Here is a 22794-nt window from a genome sequence, read left to right as displayed (position 1 = left end):
ATAAGAATTCGTCCAACTGTATAACGGTACAAATGTTTATTATTGCTATCAAGAAATATTATTAAATTTTTAAAGAAAAACTACCGAGTATAGGGGGAAAAAAATGTAATGCAGATTTAACGTCTATTGTGGCGAATACGCGGATAGCACTTTTTTCGAGTCAAATCAACATCAATTGTGGTAGATCTTACTACTCGTTTTGTAACTCTTGTTATCGGTTATGTAAATCTTGCCACAATTGCTGTAGATTGAGCTCCAAAAAAGTGCCGCTGTTCATACATTCACCACATGAGATGTAAGATCTGAAATATTTTTCTTTCCGTGTAGGAACTCGAAAAGCAACGAAACAACAAAGAAGAGCGGAAGGACTTTTTCACAGTTATTACCATCATCATCATCATCATCATCATCATCATTGTTGTTGTTGTTGTTGTTGCTGTTGTTATTATTATTATAATATCAGTCTTCTGCTCCGAGTTTGGAATTTCTGAAATCCGTATTAGCAGACAGAATTTCGGGGCTTCGCGGACGCGATCAACTTTTTCTTCAACCACGCAAAGGGGAAAACAAGAGGATATTTCATTGTTTATTTATTTATTTTTTTTGGGCCACCCCGATACGCACACATACTCACCCATATAATACTATATCGACTGCGAAACAGCGGTTAGATGTTGGGACCTATAAAAATGGATGTCAAATCATCTGTAAGGGGGGAGAAGAGCTTCGATCCCTCCCCCGGCCCGAAAAAGCTTCGTATATATACATGCATACATGTATACAATATACGTATATATTATGTAGGAATAAGATCGAAGTTCGAGATAGTGCAGCAGCCAAAGCCTGACTAAGTTCCCCTTGGGTATTCGGAAACTCGTTTCAGTTGAGCCTGCAGGATCTTGCGGGTTCCCATCCCGCAACCCAAGCCCCCCCCCCTCTTGTCATCGATGTGGGAGAAATTTTTTGACCTTTCTTCGCTCTTGCTTTCATTTTTTGTTTTTTTTTAAACTTTTTTTTCCCCCTCTTTCTTTGGGTGGTTTTTTTTTTTTTTTTTTTTTTTTTTTTGATCGTCTTGTTTTTTTGAAAATTCATTTATTTATTTATTTCTCGCCGCAAAGGGAGTGAAATCTGCACAGACGCTCGATAAACACCGGCTTCCGGATAAGCGAACGGTAGATTCAGGATTTTCGCAACGCGTATTCAGCTCTTTTTATTATCTCCTCGCTTTTGTTCGATTCGCCAATTGTACCTTTAAATGGGGTGAAATCCCCCCCCCCCCCCTCCCCCGAGAGTTTGTCTTCGATTTTCACCCGAGTTTCGTTTGTCGATTACCGTATATATGTATATGCTGTTCTTGTATTTTTAGTCACGCACGCTGCGCAAAAGTCGATCTCTTCGAAACGATTTGGTATTGGAGAGAAAAAAAATTATGCTTTAATTGTACCTAAGTAAAAATACGAAGGTTTTTGTTCGATAACTGCGAACATCTTCCAACGTTCTCGATTAAAATCTAACGAGTGTAGTTTCAATCTTGTAATAAGATTGTTTCGCGTGTACAAAATTTTGGTAAGAATTCATGTTACCTGTTATTTGTTCTGAAGCGTACCGTAAGTATATTTTCAGTTCAATTAGATTCCGCCTCACAGCTTGCGCCATTTTGATAAACGAGCAATTCCAATGAACCTCGATGCGAATGTGTCGCGTTTTTCTCAAAGTTTGAAGTTTCAAATTCTTACCCTCCAGGTCTGCACTTGACTCGTTTTATTTTCTCAATAAATTTCCGCTCAATAAATATCGGAGAACAGCGACGAGAGATTGCAGGACCAACCGCAGCCACTGAGCTTACAGTGAGCTTTCAGCCGCTGCCACGATGAAGTCATTATACAGAAATCGTAAATATACGTGGACGAGTTATTACGGGTCTCGTTATTGAGGTGAAGGCGCGGTTAACTGATGCTGAAACGAGTTACCCTATTGTAGTCCATCCCTTCGCCCTTATTTTTCTTCTTATCATCGCGCAGAATTGCGAGATGTTACAAAATTTCGTACAACCCTTGGTGAAAATAATTACTACGCCAAGTTACAATAAAAAAAATTCCGTTCGTTGAAAATTCTAGGCAATATACGAAAATCGTTGAAGATCGTAGTATTTTTCTAAGAAAGTTACGAATTTCTACGAAAAATTATAACAATCTAAAATTATCTATAAAATATAATTATTATTTTCGATAACGGGTAAAACAGATTTTTTTTTCTTGGCATGACAGAAAAAAAAAAAAATAATACCGGTTTCTACAAAAATTACGAAAGTCCAAAATTTTCTATGAAAAATAACGGCAATTTCGATGCCGGACAACACGAATTTATTTTCCTCGTATTATTCTAAGAATTTCGTTGAAAAGTGCAACTTTTTATAAACTCCATTAATTTTGTTAAAAGAGTGCGAATTTTGCGGAAAAAATTTCGATGATCGATAATTTTAGATTTCAATTTAGATCGATACGATTACTGATAATTTGGATAGGCAGATGTGAGGCGTGATCGATTACCTTACCTTAGATATTGGCAAAACCGCCTGGATATCGTCCTTCTGGATTTCGAGACGAGCCTGGAGTTTCCTTCGATCGATATTATGGTGGTGCTGGCTTGACCCAGACGGGGATCCGTCCTCATCTTCTCCCTCGAGCTCGTATCGCACGCTCCAGACAACTCGACCCCCGTCTCTGCTGCCCCCGGCCCCCTCCTCGCTCGCCTCGAGGAGCATGGTTAGGATCTCCTCTGCCGACCTGAAAGAGGAGAGTCGAAATTTGAGGGGCGGATTAACGTCGATGCTCGATTTGATTGAACGCGGAAGGAAAGGGGTGAAACAACGAGTTCGGAAGGGTGGTTGAAAAGAAAAACGGAACAATTTTTAGCAATCTTCTTACGAGACGATCGTAAGTTGAGTAATTGAAAAATGACAAGTTGTGCATAAGTTGAAAATACCGGCATCGAGATGAAAGAACGCTTACAGATATCGACGGTCCGTTTCAAATCGTTTAAAAACGCGGAAAAGGTCTACAAGTATTCGTATTAGGGTGGTTCGAAAAAGTTTTTCACATGATTTTAATTCGTGTTCTAATGACGATAATAACTATGCTTTGTTACAGATATTTGGAAAGCTTGAACAATGAGCTTCAAGGATTTGTAAGCGAATTTGAACAAATATTGAACAGTTTACGAGTAAATTAATATTAAAATAGCGACGTGTCAGACTTGACCTAGAGAGCTCATCTTTTGGGAGGATTTTTTTCTGTCAAACACTGACATTTGAAAGGGTGTGAGTGAAAAAAAAAGCGGCTTTTTTTTTTTTTTACTATCGAACCACCCTCATACATATAAATAGAATAAAATAAGCCTGGATTTTTGTAAAGTAGATTTTTAACGCATTTTCGAATCGATTTGATTATGCGAAAAATCGATGTCTAACCTTTTCTTCATCCTTTCGGTACTTCCTATTTTTGTATTTCTAAAGCGATCTTCGCAGCTTGCAAATTTAATTACACCCACATATTTCTGAGAATCACTTTGTCGTCAAAGTGCATATTGAAATTATCCCTTATCAGTCTTTCCAGCGAGGTGAAAATGCTGCATTACAGTTCTAGTCGGCAGACTCGCGTTAATCAGCTTTGTTAAATCTCTGCTTACAATAAGCTCTCCGACCGCAGGGAGGGTAAAATGACTATATTTCCAATCCCAGAGCTGCACGCGTAGTGCAGGGTTGGTTTTGAATAAGGTTCGAGGCCATGGAGCTCAAGTGATTCAATTTCACCGTGGGAAATTGAAAAATAGTATTGCAGAGAGCGAGAAGAGGAGAATGCGGAGAAAGAATAAAGGAAAAAATTCAATGAAACGAAACGGAGGAATAACACTGCACGATTAACGTGTACCGATCATGGAAATTGAAATTTCCCTCGACGCGTTAAGATTATTCAAGTGATTTTAAAGTCCGCGTGCAGATATCAATTTCTCATTATTTTTCAATAAAAATCGCATAAGTTATGGATAAAAATAAAAATTTCTAGTTATTGGTATGGAATTAAAACGAGCCTCCTCGCTGTAACATGAAAATCTAGTACACGTGTCATCCAGCGTATCTTTTTTTATTACACTCATTCGTCATTTTTATTTTCTTGCATCTATTGGGAAAATTCGATGAGGATGCAATTACAAAATTATTTCAACCGTTATTGTAGCCATTCCAGACTGAAATTTTCTCTAGTAACTATGAGAAACGGGACGGGGTTGAAGTTCCGAATTTGAAAAGTTGCGAAAGCGCATAATTGCGAATTATTTGGCGGTGAAATTTGAAGCAAAGAAATCAAACATTGTCGTAAGCTCGACGGCTCAAAGTTCCGAAATGCTAGATTCCGTAAAATTCAAGTTACAATAGAGCAAAATTCCGAAAAATAAAATATACTCACACGGCGTAGTTTACTCAACGAGTGGGTGTAATAAATGATCGTAAACCGAAAATCGGAATGAACGTAGGAATATCGAAAATCCAAAACAAAGAAAGATGAAACTGGTGAAATTACACCGAGCCAGAAATTCACAGTTCCGAATATCTTCGACCATTTGAAATTACTATGCTTGAAATTATGAAATTTTCTCATTTTCTCTTAAATTCGGAATTTCAACCACCACGGCCCTGAGAACCGAACCGTTTCTCGGTGCAGTTAAACCGCGCACCAATAATCCGTGTATCGAGAGAAACCGTTTAGTCTATCCACGCGGACATAGTGGCGAGGAATGAGAGTAGGATAAATCGGATCAGTCAATTAGATAGAGCAGTAAACTTGATAAACACGGTGGTGAAAAATCCCCGCATTTACGGGGAACGATACTCTCGTTATAAGGGATGCGGTTGCGTTTTTCTCTGTTGCCTTGAGCAGTTTACGCGTCCCCGGGTTTCAGGGGCTCGCCAAAAAAAATATCATATCGAGTAATTTCTTGCACGACCGGAACCGGGGATTTAAATTGAAACGGCATGACGTAGCGCCTCGCATTAAGGCCGCCGACTGCCCGCTGCGAGCCAGAAAAGAGTTTCGGGGGTAGGATAGATGAGAATATAACGTCGCCTTCGATTTTTTACGGACGAGTGAAATGGCTGCGGGAGAGACCCACTTTGTTTCGATTTCCCAGCACCCCCGAAATCCCTCTCGAAAGAAGAAAAGTATCTCTCAAAGCCCGTAATGTCCATCTTTTTTTTTTTTTCAAGATCGATAGAAAAGTGGCAAAATTAGGGAGGAACGGTGTTTAAATATTTCAAAATTCCAATTCGCATAAATAGTCAAGTAAGTTGCAGTTTGTCTCTTCCGAATGTTTCGACGGGACAAAATTCCATTCCGGATATATAATGTAATCTGTTTCTTTTTCGCTCTCTCTCTCTCTCTCTACCTCTCTCTTTCTCTCTCTTCCAGTTGTCAACCACGTTTTCAAATAACGTGTGAGAATTCTAGGTTTGTATCGTATATTGAAGTACAAAATCGTCTGGAACAAAATCCGAGGACTGGATCGTGAAAATGTCTTTTTATGAAACGATAGTTGAGAAAAAATTACAAAAAAAACAAAGAGACAAAAAAAAAAAAAAAAAAAGCTAAGATTTAAACAGTTTCTTGCAACGAAACGGTACGATAGTAATAAACATTTCATTAAATCATATCATCGAAATGATGATTCACAGGTTTATTCGGCAAAATTGTTTCTACTGTTTATTTTTTCTTCTCTATCTTTTTCTCGCAATTTGCAAATTGAAGAAAATGCAGTCACGCGGTTCAGAAGGAAAACCTGATATACACGCCCACGTATGAAAATGGGCGAGCTAACGGCAGCCGGCCGAAGCTTTCAGAATTACGTAATAAAGTAGCGTATACTCGTTTTGAGAATTTGAAATTTAAAACAGATTCGGAAGGATATTCGCCATCGTCTTCGTCGTTGTCAGGGGGAAAAAGTTAGGAGACAAGAAAGAGGAAGAGATACTGTTACGTAAATATATGTATAACGAAAGCGGTGGACTGTTATGAGGAAAAATGTGGTATAAAAAACACATATCCAGAGACAGAGAGAGAGAGAGGGAGAGAGAGAGAAAGAGAGGCTCGCAGTATCGGGGAAAAATACCTTTCGTATTTTATGGAATGGAGAATTCGAACCGTTTTCCGATTTGTCTCCGTTTTGACTCAGGGATCGCTTTCAACTACCGTCACTCACGCTTTTATCTCACGCAACCTTCACACACATTTCGCGAAATTTTTGCGAACCTGTAACAGGCCTCCGGGTGTTTGTCTCAGTTCGACGTGCCACGAATATACACAGTGTATCATGCTTGGGAAAATGAGGCTAATAGGAGCGGAGAAAAGTAAATGAAAAAGCAAAAGCATTGCGCGCGTGAAAGGTCGAAGAGAATAAAATACACGCGAGATGATTTTTTTAACTTTTTCGAATAGTTTCATGTAGAACTGAGAAGAGGTTTACTGTGATACGATTTTTACTTTTACTGGCTAGTACTTAAATTTAACGATTCGGAAATTACTAAGATTTACATGTTTTCACAGAATCTATAAAAAAAAAAGTAATTCGTATCAAAAGCCGTTACACATATGTTACCATAACTTTTACGTCAATTCCAAAAGCCTTTTTACGCAATTTACTAAATCGAACGAACTTAATATTAATAGATTTTTAGCCATTTTGTGAGGATTTAGAATGATACATCGATAACTGGAAAGCTTTTGTTTATAATTTCAGTAGCCTCTAGTTTTATGTAATTAAACAGATTTTCGAAGATTATAAATATGATAATTTGTTAAATACCCTATGCATGATTTCCTCCAAGGTGGCCAAAAATTTTTGAGAATAAAATTCCATGACATTTCCAGGTTTTCGAGGACCTAAAACCAAGTTTTCTTTGAAATTTTCCCAATTCTAGTAAGCTACTGGAACGTAAATCGTTTAACTCATTAACTCTATGTTCGGTTGAAATTCAATTTGAATTGAAGAAAAATATGATGTACAAAAAAGTCAGTTTAAACCAACTTGTTTTCTCGGCGAAAAAAGTAAACCTATTACCTCAAAAAAATCATTTCTAATTTCCCTAATATAAAACTGATATTTTGGGTTTTTTCCACGAACAAATAAAAAATCCGTGTGCAATTCCAGGTTTTTCATAGACCCTTGTAAATTCCCTGACACTTCTAGGTTTTCCAGATTTTCCAGGCGTCTGGCCACCCTGTTTAATCTACCTATATAATTATTTTTGCGATGTTTAATACCGGTACAAAAAACGGGATCGCATGTGCGGCTACGCGGTTCGTTCCATAGAAAAGGTAGAAGAGTACAAAAGAACTGCGTTTGCCGCAGTAGAGAAAGTGAAAGTAGGGTCAGACGGTGCGGCAGCGAAGGCCGGGTGAATATAGTCGCAATTCCAAATTGAACGCCATATTCGCCATTCTTTTGTTACAATTTCTTTTTTTCTTTTTCCTTTAAATTTTCCTCGCTCTCCTTCCCGCCCTTCTCACTCTTTTTTTTTTTTATCGCGATCAGCCTCACGCGGAAAAACGGTACGGCGACAAAAACAATGAAAATTGGTGCCTCTCGGTCCATTGTCGGTTCGTTTGAAAAGCACTCACGCGACAAAAACAAGTGGAAAAAAGAAAGGTGCCGGATCTGACGTCTGTTGGCGTATCCTGCTGCTGGTCAGCGAAAAGTCGCTCTTATCCCCAGGGAATAAATAGTCTGGACAGTCGGAGAGGACGATAAGACGGTTTTTCCTCAACGGGAGCAACACGAAACACCTTTCAGGGCTTAAGAATCGAGGCGAGCGACTCGTTTCGGGATTTATCTGGTGGGAAATTCGAACAACGAATTACGTAGCCACTAAATAACCAGAAAAAAAAAGAATGATCAACGAAGGGTCGATAATTAGAGATCAAAAATGATTCAGGTACACTGTTAATCGGTCTAAATTCGGATGAAAATTTGATCGTAATGACCAAAATTTGGTCGTGGTAACGAAATTTCAGGATTAATATGCGAAATCAGATCCACAAAGTGAAAACAGTTTGTAAAGATTGAAATATGATTGTTCAATTGTTGTAACTGAAAGAATTATCGTTTGATTGTAATTAGAGCTACGTGAGCCAAGTGCCACATCGATAATAAACAATAGTGAATTATTTTCCAAGCTTTGTGAAAACAACTTTTTCGACGCTCGAGTGACACTCGATTTTTAAAAACAGTGATTCTCCATCATCCTTTGGTTTTATGAATTATCCCTGTTATATCTTGACCGGATATACGAGGCAGTCTTAAATATTTGCTGCGAGACGAATACGGCGAGCTGATGAGTAAAGTCGCTCAGTTAAAAGCACAGAAACAGAGCTTTTCCCCGAGAGTGATGAAGCGAATTCTTCACAGCCGTAGTATGGCGTGTTTCTGCTCTGTTATTTTACGAGGCTGAACACGAATTGTGTAAAAAATAATTTCAAACAATTACGATTACAGATTAGACTTGAAGGCGGGTTTAAGTTCTCAAATTTTCAGTTACACAAAATTCGTTCTCGATATACCCGCCGAGCAGAGTCGCCGGTATAATTAATCCTCGTTATCACAGCGCAAGATAGACACTTTCTGCACCTATGATTGTGAAACAAAGCTCGGTACACCCGGTGCTCGTTATCAAAGTTCTGGCATCTCTCCTGACGAGGCCAACGCGCTGTTTATACAGCATGATTAAGGTGGTGGCCAGATCTCGCTGTACCGGAAGTCCGTTCTGGCCGCTGAACAGACCGCTGACAGCGCTGCCGAAATTTGTCATAGAGGACAACGTTATCTCTGTATTTCTATTTCCACGTCGAGGTTTCAAATTTTCTTCGGAACGTCGTTAACCCGTTGATTCACGCGTTATTGTGCTGAGTCAACTTTTATAAAAATAGTACTTTATGGTTTTTGGGAACGCTGGTTACGAGTCTGAAATCAGATTTAAAAAATTTAAGATGGCGGATCCAATAAGGTGGAAGAAAATTTCAAATTTTATCGAATATGGTTGAAAAAAAAACTCTATGCGGGAGTTTGAGGGGTCTCTGATTGGATTCGCCGTGCTGAATTTTCAATATCTGATTTCAGATGCGTAATCAGCGACCCCAAAAATTTCTGTTCTTTTTCTTCGGAATCGATCAAATTTGAAATTTTCACCAGCCGTATTGGATCCACCGTGTTAAAATTTTGAAATCCGATTTCAGATTCGTAATCAGCGAGTCCATATGTGTGACAACTTCCTCGGAAATGGATTGTTCCTTCAATATTCACGATTTTTTTCAATCAATTTGTTTCCAACAATAACAATTTACGTTGCATCGCAACAATTATTCTCGAACATCGAAAACCTATTAGTAGGTATACTGTTAGAAATAGGCAAGAAACCTCAGTGAAATATGTTGAAAATCTCTCTAAATACACAAAAAAAAAAACGGGTATAAAATAGTTGGTAAAAATGATGTACTTATCACTACGACTCGAAGGGTTAAATCCCCACAGAGCGAAAGAGGAATGGCTAAAGGCAGTCAGTCAGGTCGGGTGTCAGGGGTGCATCACGAGGACGAGTTGGGGGATCAAATCACGGTAAAAGCTGTGCTTTTTATCTACAGTATCGCGGAATGTCTGGGTGTCAAGGAGCGTCTACAATCATTGGGAAGTCAGAAAAGAGAAGCGCTGAGGAATGACGGTTGGTTTCTTTCTTCTTTTTCTTTCCATTTTGTTTTTCTCGTCACTTTTTCTTTCTGCCTCTTCTACCAACATTCATTGTCGGTATTTTTACCTCGTGACACGGATTCTTCTATCATTCATTTTATGCACGAACCGCGGATACATCAGGCATATATTACTGAAGTACAGTGAAAAAAATATTCATACATGATTAAAGAGAGCATGATGAGAAAAAAAAAATCATTTAACCGAAGTCAAAGTGAAACGTGATGCCGAAGTTGAATTTATGTGACAAGGATATATCCAGGTTTTTTTTTTAAATGTACACAATATATTAACTGAAAAACGTCGAGGAAAAAATTTGAGTTATTTTAGTAGCTGAAATTATCATTTCTGTTTTCAATTAGACAAACGTTAATGATCGTTAAATAATCGAAACGATAGTTGATTTGAAACTCTTTTTCACGCTTCTGCGGATATCTACCGATTTCATTAGACTTCGATAACAATTTTTGAAATTCAATGCAATTATCATTTTCCTCCTCTGTTTATCGTGCAAGAAAACTCATTACTTTGGAAATCGAAAGTGAGAAATTTCAGGCCGTGAAATTGCATGAGGATAAAGTTAGTAACGTTACAGTAACGATGCTTGTTTAGAAGAAATGCGTCACTTTGCACATTTAGGATTATCTGAAATTAAGTAAACCATGATAAATAAAACATACTCATATTATATATATATGTATTTCTAAAAGTTTACTCCTTGATAGTCACTCAGAAATTGCACAATAATAATTTTTTCCCCTGACATATTGTCACAATTGCACCGTTTGAACTTGTAAGGTTTGTTTTGAAATTTTAAATAAAAAATTTTTTCCCCACATGCTACGGTGAAAAATTACCACAATCACATACTGCCGGGAACAGTTCAGAAAATCAGAACACCTTACACTATAACAAATTTGAAGTAATATGAACGTACTGTACATTTTCGATATGAAATTTTTCCTAATTTTTCTCTCTTGCCAATAAAGTTCACGGAGTTAAATTACAGCAACAAATTATTTCCACCTCATTTAACCGATAACCAGATAAAACCTCGGTACTTCATACCTGATATTGAAAATAAGACAAAATGTAAAATCTCGGGTTGAAAGACTTGAGTAGCGGAATTGAGTTGCGTGAAAATGAGATGATATTATACCTGAATTAATATTATATTCCTTGAGTAAAAACTTTACCGCTCTATCACAACGCTGCTGACCAGCCATGCACACCCGCGCTTCACAATCGATCACAATTTTTTACCGTATCGTTGAAGTATCAACGCCTTAACGACGTATCGAATATAATCAGCAAGCGGTTCCAACCGGTTATCCGATTTCCGTTTCTTCTGATTTTATTCCACCCTATTTTTCACCCTTTAGCATTGTGTCGGAAACTACGTTCCGCAGGCTTCGGAAAAACTTGCGAAGTTTGCTGCGGGTCAAGGGGTGAATTTTCGAGCAAACGTGCGGTGAGAGACGTGGCCGCAATCGACTTTTCGCGGTCAGTGGAAAGGGGATCAATGTTTGCCGATTTGTCCATAGCAATTTTCTCCCCTACGGTGTTTGCACGTAATGTGTATACGTATACGTGTATATATGTACGTAAGTGTGCTTCGTTTATGTTGTATAACCAGGAATAAAAAACGAACGTGTTTCCTTAATGTTTGCACTTTCCCGAATGGTGGAGGATTCCATCGTTTCTAGTGTTCGCCGATCGATGCAGTTACGTATGGATAAATCGAAAATATGTGGTGTGAGTTCTCGAAATCGAATGTTTCCCATGATCGCAAGATACGTTGGTTTTTTTTTTTTTCATTTCCAGATTCGTCTTTACAGTTAAAGGAATACACGAGTATCCAGGGTCCGTTCAGAATGGGGTCGGGTTGAAGTTCCGAAAGCGACTAATTCTGAATTATATGGTGGCGAAATGTCAAATCCAGAAATCAAACTTTAACGATACGACAATGTTTCGAATGGTCGGAAACCCGACGGCTCAAAGTTACGATAGAACAATGTTACAAAAAATTAAGTTTGGATAGAGTAAAATTCCCAAAGTTAAAATATACTCACGTAGCGTAGTTTACTCAATGAGCGGGCGTAAAGAATAAGAAAAATCAGAATGACCAGTATTCCGAACGTGAAAATATCGAAAATCCGAAGAACTGAAAATTTTCTCATTTTCGCACTTTCGAAATTTTTAAGTTTCGTTGAAGTATGATTTCCATACTTTAAGTTTCGCCACCAAAAAATATGAAATGCGGCGCTTTCGGAACTTTTCAAATTCAGAATTTCATTCTTGTCCCGTTCAGAATTACGTCTGTTATCAGGATTCAAACGCTTTTTGGAATATGAAATTCCCTGACTTTTCCAGTAACTGTACAAGAAATATGTCGCTGAGCGGTGAAAATTTGTTTTTTTTTTTTACATATTAATACTAATACCTTTAAAATGACTTGGTAAGTATCTTACTGTCTGATTATCAATTTACAAACAACAGCCTGCGATTTTTCGCAAGAAAACAACGAAAGAAAGTTTCGTATCAAGTAATACATTTTCAGATATGTAATCAATCGTGTGTTCATCGGTTCCAAATGATGATGATAGGTCGAAAAATTATCTTTAGATAAATCTGACCTCAACATCTAGATATAACGTAGCCATAAGCTGATCGGAAAACTATAAAAAAAATTCTGAACCGATATTATGATAATCATAGCACGCGATTTGGAATCAAAATATCTACCCAGCTGTCGTCGTTGAACATAAAAGGATAAATCACGATTGCCGGTGATTACCGTCGTTGACGTGTCCGAGAATTTATAGGGAGGAGTATGAAAGAAGAGGAAAATCTGGCGGCGGTTATATTCGCCACCTCTAGTGAGCGCTTGATTGATTATGTGGAAAAAGGATGGGAGCTCGAGGAAGGGAAAATTGTTTAAAAGACTGACACGGATTAAGCTGGGTTATAACAGTGGGTGAAAGTGCAGAGAAACTTGCACGCAGCTAAGGGAAAGCGACGTGAATGATATAGAATTAGTTTCTTGGATTTACTTCGACGTTTCACTGAGAGAAATTTTTAGTTCCGGTTACCGCTCTGTCCCTTAACTATTTTCATTTTTTACCAAAATCAAAAAATATAGTTCTAGGTAGAAAATGAAAATTAGTTTTCTAGCTGTTACCGCAAATTCTATTATCCGTTACTATTCTTTCTCATTACGATCACTGTCGCTATATTTTCTTGTAACTGTTGCGAAAATTTAATGCTCGCGCAACAATAAATAGACGTTAAAGCTTTGTTTAACTAAAAAAGTAGAGTAAACCGAAGAAACTGATATATGTTCATAAGAATTTTAAACCATTATAAATTTGCAAAAAAAACCCTAGTCATTCCAAAGTTTAAGCATTTCTTTTGCCTGAAAATGAGTAAAAAAGAAAAAAAAAAAAAAAATTGAGAATTTTGCATGGGATACAATGAAAATGATAGAAAAAAGGTAAAAACAAAGGGTGCCATTATAGTGACTTCTGTGACTGAGAGGATTAAGTTAATAACGATAATTTCACGGTATGTGTTTCGGTATAAAATCGTTATTTGGCAACGATCTTGAAGAAACCAAGATTTTGCAATTTGAGTGTGTTTTGTTTTATTACAGTTTACGGAATTTCAGAAAATTCTCAAATCGCAAAACAATTGTATTCCCTCAGCATGAATCGTTACGATAACGTTACTAACTTCATTGTGATATTTCACAACCGTATTGAGATCGTATAAAATTCTGAAAAATTATAATACGTAAAAAGATACTCACGACGGTTTGGACACTTGCGACTACTTAAAATCTTGAATTAAAGAAAAAAAAGAAAAAAAAAAAACGAGCAATTTTTGTTCGAATATTTCATTCACGCTGTATAAACGTTACCGAATTCAACCTTATATAGCTGGTAGTAAGATAACGAGTCGAAGATTAATTCGATTCTCCGAATTTCCGTCCGCCATAAAGCTAACATATTTCCCAACCATATGCATATATGTATGTAGAAAGCTAAAAGGGCCGAAAACGGTATAAAACACGTTATTGTTGTTGTTGTTATTGTCGTTGTTGATTCGGTATGTCCACATCGAGGTAACTAGCTTAATTACCACCAGTACGAGCATCTGTTTTTTACCCTCGGTGTTCACGTACACCGTTTCAAAACATCCGGCGCGTTATATCCGGAAAAAAAACCAGTCGCCGGTTTCCGCGATACTCGCGGGCTGCTAATTCATTTCGCTAATGTTTTCCACGAGAGGCTGATTGCGATTCGGTCGAGGGTGGACGGTTTGCGCCGCAGCCACGTGGCCTGTTCTTGGGATATTCACTCGTCAATTACACCCGATGGGTTGGATTAAATTTCTCTCTGCGGATTATAATCTCTATACCCTAACGACGTTCCGCCATTTTAATATTTAACGAGTGCACGATACTCAATCGCGTGTAAAATCCGACGTTATCAACGTGTTGTATGCGGATATATGTCGGTTATGCTTGTGCGGAAAAATTGCATCGCATGTAAATGTAACCGTGTCAACTGCGTTGTTCATCGAGCGGGAATGATTGGAAGCGCGATGTGAAAAGTTACACGCTGGAAAAATTTACTTTTGTGAATTATTCCTCAATTTCCATAATGATCAATCTCCCTTTGACTGAACGTATAATCGTATAATACAGTTACCGAGATATTCTGCCTGTACGTTACACTGCAAGAGTTTGTTAATCTCCGTGTAAAGCAGCGCTGTTGAGACGCGGATTGAACCGAGATTATTTTTTGTTTCCATTTGACAAAAGGTCAATAATCGTTAATCAAGGTTAGGTTGTTTATTGAAATTTTTTTTTTTTACCTTGAATTTACGAATTACGAAAAACAATATATATCTGTCATACTTTATTATTCTTCTTTTGTTTTAGCTTGAATAACGAATTAGGAATTTCATAAACCTTAACAATATCGCGCGGTTCAACTTTGGGGTGCATCATTCCGAAGCATATTTTTTATGAGAGAATCTATTTGAACAGGCACCGAGACATTCGTAGTAAAAATGAGATTCGAAAAAAACTCGCGACCAAGAGAAAAAAAAAAAAAAATAATAATAAAATAAAATAAATAAACAAATACCATTTCGTTTAGCTTAATTGACTATGAAAGGCATTGAATTTCTCATTCAAAGACAACCGTGGAATCGGTTTGTATCGATCGCGAGGTAAGGTGCGACGCATCGGCGTGCTCAACATACAAGAGCAATTTGGATCCGCGTGCCGAGAGTAGAGAGACAATATAAATAACTAGAAGATGTACCATTTCTCACCGTGGTCGTATACCTTGCTCCCCGTCTCTTCGTCACTGCAAGGTAGAGGTGGATCAGGTTCCGCTCTGGTAACGCGATCTCACCCCCACCCCTTCTTTATCCCGAACTCGAAGCGAGTAAGGAGCGTGACGCGGGAGGTTGACAAATTTCGCGAATTTGCCCAATGAAAAGGTCGATCGTTTCTCCCGGTGCGCCAGATTCTATAACAGAGTAGTCCGGCAGGTCTGCGGTCGTAAAATAGCTGAACCACAGATCCCCGACGTTCGTGAACGCGCGTGACACTTGCTCCGTGTCACGGTTTTGAAGAAGATCCCTCTTTTAGCTCAGGTAGAACGGAAGAGAGGGAAGATACACGCACCGCACACACACCGAAACCACTCGAGGCTCATTGTCAGCGAATGAAGAGGATTGATACGTTGAGCCGAACGTTGATCGTAAAACTGATCCACCGTAGGACGCATAGATCCTCTCTTCAACTCGATGTGTAAAATGGGTCAACGGAAGAAGACCCATCGAGGACCTCACGGAGCCTACCCAGGAGCAGGTTAATTATTCATTCGATCTGAGCAGCGTGACACGTACGGTGAAAAATGTAAGGCCGATTTTTACGTGGAAATCTAGCCTTGGCTCAACTTAACCCAACGTAACGCGTATCCTTACCGTGGAGCAGTTTCGAGATCGGAAGATGCTTTAAATAAACCATCACCAGGGTAATGCGATTCCGTGAAGAAGACGTAGTCGAGGTATGTGAGGAATATGAGATGATGGTGCATCGCGGCGACGTGTTACCTCGTACCTTCGCACTACCTGGTCGCGAAAGACATCCACCTCAACCGAGGTTCGTGTTCCTACCAAACTTCATGATTGGTCGTAATGGTAGAACATGGGTAACCATATTCATATCTTGCAAAAGGAACTACTTCGGAATAATTCCAAAGTTGCGGATCTTTTTCAATAATTCGGTACGAACGCAAACATAATGTTTTCTATGTGTTCAGTTCAACCTACTAAATCACATCGTCCACCTCTATGCTCAATTTTCTAATACATATTAAGCTTGGATGTCTGTTCATGGAAGTCAACGTGGGACGATATTGACCATACTTCAACTAAGTCAAATTCAATCCTGGTCATTCGTTGTAAATTTTTCCAACTAATCAACTCTCAGGTCGGAATGAACCTTGGCTATTGTTAAGTGACAATCGAACACCGAACGCGATATTTCCAACGTTGCTGAAGAGCCCAGACAGCTCGGTTGTTCGACAGAGTTTCAGAAAGCCCGAGAACTGTCTCGTCGGTGTGAAGAACGGTGACGTCGTCGGGAGCAAAGTAATTACGGTAACATGACTGGTGATCCGTAGTATATTTTCTCATCTGTCAGACAGAGAGAGACAGAGAGAGAGAGAGAGTGAGCTCATACCACGTGGTCTCTCAGGGTTTTAATTGACGTGTGAAACCAGGGTTAAGATGGATTCGGTTCGGGCCAGAGCGACGTTTCATTAGGATTTCTGTCAGGCAAGGAGAGAGAGAGAAAGAGAGCAAGCATCTACTCGCGCAATGCGACGTCGTCGCTTCTACGTAGGTAGGTACGTATATACATGGCGATGTGGAAAATGGAACGGGGGTTTGATATTCGCTTGTATCTACTCTACAGTCTGAAGGTAGCGCCGATGCCCGTCGACTATCAATGCTCGAGGATGTGGAAAAGGGATATTCCCGGAGACCTGAGTCTCTGGCATCTCGGTACAGATACCCGAAACGCAATAGGTGTACGGGTTCGCGACTCCGGGTGTTTTGCATATCTATCTCTGTTGAACACGACGACGTCTGATGGGAAAACACACCCATTGGTATTCCCCGTGGGTCCTGAGAGCATCGCCCGCGGGTGTCAACTGGCGAAATAGTCAAAGACCGTGAGAGCGGGAAACGAGCGATGGAACGGGCATCCTGTAAAAACCGAAACTGCCACCTTGACACCCGGTGATAACTATCTCGGATTTTTTCCCAAAATATTGAAAACTACGTACGCATACGCACGATGGGTGAAAAGATTTATCAGTGGATAAGTTTTACTCTTTTATTTCTCAATTTTGTGGAGGATGCTATCCCGGATGGTTTCGTTAGACAAAATATATGCCCCGCACCATCGATTTAAATCGTACGAAGCAATCGCACTCCCTTCTCCCAAAGAAATTGATATGTATTTCTTATCACTGTACCTACTTGAAATTTTTACTTCTCATTGCCTTTGAATTTATCATGCCGGTGCACGCGCTGCATTAACAAGTCACGATGTCAGTTTTCGTTATTAAGCCAACGGCACAAAGACGCGTCACGCGACCGGAATGATATTTCTACGGGAGAACAAGTTTCGAACAACGAACGATGACTATAAATTTTAGTAGACGCGCAGATTGGTGTACATGGTGTACGGTACAAAAGTTTGCTTCAGTGGGTAAATTATACTTCTATTATTCAAGTTAATGTTACTTACTTATATATGTACAGTGTATGCCGATGAGCAAAGCTAACGGTGATTGTAATTAAAATTAATTTATAACCTGTATATATTGTATATGTATATATGTATTAAATGAAAAATAAAACAAAAAGCCAGTGAAAAGTTTACAGGACTTATCAAATAATTAAAACCCCCGTCATCTCAGGCTAATGAAAACTTTTTATTGCCGTAAAATCTGGCTATGTCACGTGCAGTTTAGATCGTTGCGAAAATGATATTTTCTTCATCCATTTTTCGTTCGGCACTCGGTGTTCGCTTGGAAAATAGGTGGTTGGGGGGAGGGTGCGTGGAGAAAAAGTAAAGAAAAACAATAGCTAATTTGTTGGAAATCATCGTAAAAACAGGTCGCAAACCGACCGGCATACAATGGAAGGAAGTTTTTTCATTTCAGAAACTTTGGCCATGCCTCAGTCTGAGCAAGGGGCTTGGAGGTTGAGGCGGGTGTAAGAAATAACCCGGCGCTTAGGTAGATGTATAAACTCTCATAGAGTTAAATGCTATCAATTTGAAACTTGGGGAGAGTGTTGCTCGCCTTGCTTGAAAGGGAGAAATACGGAGAGAAGGGGGGGGGGGGGGGGGGGGAGAGAGAGAGAGAGAGAGAGAGAAAGGAACTGGCGAATCTCCGGTCTGATTACCGGCATTAAGAATAAATTGAGAAATACAATATTAAGTTTTATCTCACGGAGGGACGAGACGACGCTCGCATGTTACATTAGCGCAGAAGGAAAGTAAAGGAAAGGAAAGGTGAAGAGTAGGTTCTGAAGACCCCCTCCCCCCCCCCCCCCCCCCGCCGGGGTTTTCCGGCAGCGTGTTATTTCCTCTATCCTTCGTGGATTTTTTTTTTTTCTTTCTCTCCGTATAATTTAACCTCGTTTTATATCCTTACATATTTTATCTCCCGTCCCTACATTACGTAACGTGTACCTGCTGTGTTTCACTTGTGAAATATTCAAAAAAAATAAATTTTTTCTTCCTTTCCTGCAAGTACAGCATATACGCGTAGATTTATTTTTCCGAACATACTCTATTTTTCACGTGGAATTTTTCTTTCGTACGAACGCTTTGCTATTTTATTTTTATAGTATATTTTTTTTTTTTTATTATTATTTTTCCATTTTCATGTCACAGACGACGTTTTTGTTGTGGGTTGTTTTTTTTTCTTTGTTTTTTTTCTTCTTCATTCTTCTTTTTTCTCTCATCACTTTGCTTATATTACGCGAGAAAGAAACTTCTTTTTCACGTGCGACTATGTCAGCAAAGAAGACGCTCCCTCGTCGGGTAATTGAGACGGTGCAGGGGAAATTGAAAAAGGAAACTTTCGACCGCTTTAGACGGAGAAAATATAAAATATTCAGAGGGTTGGATAGGGTCAGAGTTTATATTCGTATAAATTAACGAAGTGAATTCATCGACGATTATTCCCCGAGTAGTTACTGGATGATAATTTACAGTCTATTGAACAGGAAGAGAACCTGGCGGCAGAACCGAGTTGCGAGACAGAAAGAGAGAGAGAGAGAGAGAGAGAGAAAGACAGAGAGCGATATGAATCGAATCAACGTTTCGATAAATAGTTTGAGAGTGATTTAATACCATACCTGTATATTTCTTGTTTTTTTTTTTCTTGTTTCATTTTCGTTCATTTAATTCGGCTGAGTCGGCCGCCGCGTTTCTGTGAGCGGAAATTTCTTAATACGAGACGCTAGCTGATTGTGGTTCGTTCTGCAGGATTATAAACTAGAAGAGAGGGGTAAAAGAAAAATGAAGAAGCTTAAATAATCATCCCGTTCAAAGAGAAAGAATATTTCAATTTCCGGTCGGTGTTGTTGATCCGTTGAAACTTGAAAAATTCATATGCGATAATTATCCAGCATACAACACGTCGCGGTTGGAATATACAATTGTTTGTTATTCGTCGCCGGTTTACACGTTCCGCAATTAACTCACGACTGAACTGGCCATACTTAAGCATAATTAAATAACTTGCTAGTGCTGCTACCGGGTATCCCAGCAAACTTATCGTCAATTAGTTGTGGCTTATTCGCGACTATTGTAGGAGGACCGTGTCAAGGGATCCGAGTAATTATTTAGACCGGCGATGAGGGAGAGGGGCGGGAAATTTTCCGCCGAGCTCAGATGACCATGTAATTTTTATTTATCATTCGTTCGCGAGAAAATTAAATTGTACAGTTGGCAATCGGAGACAGCGTTTACTCTCCAAGGGCGAAGAAAGAGCGTTGTCAATATATTACACTCGAGCTTTGTTCTAAATTGAAACATAGTCTACCGAATCTCTCTTTCTCTCTTTCTCCCTTTCTCTGGAAGAGAGGAAATTCTCAGCACGTAACGGTTGTATAAGGAATGGGTTTGGTCCAGGAAACTACAAGCTGCGTCGTTCCGTTGAAAATAGTAAAGTAAATACCGCAACGTCCGCCGTACAGAGAGTGTGGCTCTCATACATCTGTGCAACTGAAACTCCGAGTAAATATGTACCGAAGGTAAGAAAATAAAAAAAAAAGGAAATAAAATAAATAAATGTACATACATGTATGAAGTAGAACAACGCAAGAATCTCTCTATTCCGAATCGATGATGTTGCGAAGCAATTGTTACATGTATTTCGGTAACGTCGAATAGCGAAGTTTTAGAGAAAAAGAGAAAGAGTCCGTCGAACAAGCTGCTTTCCACATTCGTCAAGCCATGTTCGCTTCATTGACTCGATCTGAATCGGGCGAGAGTAAAAGAGGAAGGACGACTGGTGAAGTTCGAGGAGATGAAGCTTGCCGAAGAGTTACAGGCTTGCGGTTGAACGAGGTTGAAGTTAGTAACGTTAATCCAACGATGCATGTTTGGGAAAATCGTTACCTCGATCCTTGGGATTGTTCGAAATTCAGCTAGGAAATCGTAACAAATAAAGCATTTTCCTAAATCAAAAAGAAACCACCTTCTTGAAAGTCTGCGTAAGAAAGGCTTGTTCATTGGTTTATAGTTCGTGAATTAGTTCCAAGTTAATTTATAGTTACTTGTAAATGTCCGATTGGTAGAAAATAAATTCCAGTTTAATAAGCAACGTTCTTTTCACGGGATCGTTGTGGAAATGGAGCAGAAGGCATTCGGTAAAAGATGTTGTAGAAATTGCGACGTTTTGTGGATAATAAATAAAGTTATTTACTAATTTCATACAGCTGGAATCATCAAGTGCACTGGTAAAGTTTATTTAAATTCAATATTCAATTCAAGTCGTTCCACCTCCGTTGCAAAAGTTCATCAGAGAGATTCTGGCAACTTTAGTTTATCTAAAAGGAACTGTCTTCCGGATAACCAAAAACCAGGATTTAACCAGCTGGAGATTTCAGAAATTCGCAGAACTAAAAACTAAACATCTTAAACAAATCACCAATTTATCTTACGACGAATTAACAAGACTTCTCGTAACGAACCAAATAAATAAATAACCGTAATAAAGTAAAGTGGTAGATAAAAATTCGGGAGACAACACCTTCCGTCACAAGTCGTTCTGATAAAATTTTGCAACAACGATTTTTTCGCATCACGTTTCGTTCACGTTAACGCTACCAACTTCAGCCCTGTCCGGTGTAATGGAAACGGAAATTTATCTGGCATTAGTGTCTTCAGCGCGTGGTTAATTTAACTGGTTTATAAGGCAAATTTTGTGAAAAGGGGGGGCAAGGGGTGGGGTCAGTTTCCGCGTGTGTGAAACACCCCGAGATCCCCGACCACCTATCTCGTCCTGCAGGAACCTGGAGTGTTTTGCTCGTTTGCCATCGTATCGCGGTTTATTATCTCGAGGGAATATGTGCGGAGACGGCAGAGCCGCTTCGCTGTGGTGGTCCACTTTTACGTCTTTGCTTTTCTTCTATTTTCTAGGCACTATGGAACGAATAACACCCGCATAGGTGCCCGAGTTACGTGCAAGGATCACAGGTCGGGATACAAAGCTCGTTGGACTTCGTACTTGCGGATGCTTGTACCCGTGTTCCTGACACTCCTCGTAATTTCCAATTCCTCCCACTTCGTTCCCTTCGTATTCGTTTTGCCTTCTTCTGCTTCGCTATTTCCTATTTCCAACTTGCACTTTTTACATCCCGCGTACAGGACTCAGGAACGGGTTTTTTGCATCCGTAGAATGTTTCAGGATACATGAATAACTGATACATGGATCTATTTAGATTTCGGGATCCAACGATTCGGAAAAAAAACAGAAATTCGACAAGAAAGAAAAAGAAGAAAAAAAATTTCGCTCGCAGAAGTCGAAAAGCCTTGACGAGTTCTAATCGGGACTTGACCGTCGGTTAATTTATCGCGCTAAAATGGTGCTGATTAAAGAGTTATAACGAAGCGGCTGCGATGCTGTATGTCAGACCGGAACCGTTCTTCAGATAACAAACAGTTCGCTCGTAGTTTTCTTACCTCTTCACACGAGCAGCGACTTTCTCGGTGATTGCGAACGCCGGCTTTGCCTAATCACAAGGCTATCCAACGACTTTTTCCCGTCTCTCAACAGCTTATGTTTCCACACGTTCGACGAGTGAGGAGGTGTTTCAACGCTTATTCTCCTCGGATTCTCGGCTGTTATTAGCCGCGCCAAGTTAGCCAATAATTACCCAGTGCTTGTAACGAGCAAAAATGTTACTAATTATCCCGATATCGTTGCCGCAATCGCGAGGGTTGTATAATTTGCTTAACCACAGTCAGTCGGTGTTACGAGCAACACATGTTATCGTAGCAGGGCTTCCGGTGTGGTTCTTGGACCGAATGAATTAACAGTTCGTTTAGATACGTTTTACGCGAGATCATTCGAGCAAGGACGAAAATATTCCGGAGCCTCTTTTCGATCAAATGAATCGCGAATCTCGGAAGATGAGTCAGCCTGTCGGCGTTGGCACGTGTGGTAGAAAAAGTTGAAAGGAATGCGAAAGAGGGTCGAAATTAGGGGCTGATAATGACGCGGAGAATAGCCGGGATCTGAGGCGCAGCAGCGAAGTTGGAAGACTTCGGGTAAAATTGGAGAGGCAATTAATCATCTTATTGACTACAGTCAGTGCAGCGGTAAACAATTTAGCGAATAAAAGTCGGCTCGATTTTTTCGCCTTTCATCCTACCCAAACCACGACCCCGGTCTCTTT

General features: G+C 39.4%; 1 protein-coding gene across 2 annotated transcripts in view; it reads right to left on the bottom strand.

Annotated features, from left to right (window-relative positions):
• Positions 1–22794, bottom strand: part of LOC107226208 (transmembrane protein 132E) — a 205665-nt gene that overhangs the window by 37107 nt on the left and 145764 nt on the right. For both annotated transcript variants that reach the window (XM_046736182.1, XM_046736183.1), the window contains exon 4: positions 2555–2786. In XM_046736182.1, coding sequence (XP_046592138.1) covers positions 2555–2786 — 232 coding nt within the window. The remainder of the gene's footprint in view (positions 1–2554; positions 2787–22794) is intronic.

This window comes from Neodiprion lecontei, chromosome 4 (assembly GCF_021901455.1).
Source record: "Neodiprion lecontei isolate iyNeoLeco1 chromosome 4, iyNeoLeco1.1, whole genome shotgun sequence".
Taxonomy (NCBI): domain Eukaryota; kingdom Metazoa; phylum Arthropoda; class Insecta; order Hymenoptera; family Diprionidae; genus Neodiprion; species Neodiprion lecontei.
The sequence above is the reverse complement of the archived record's forward strand: the minus strand, read 5'-3'. Positions and strand labels throughout refer to the sequence as shown.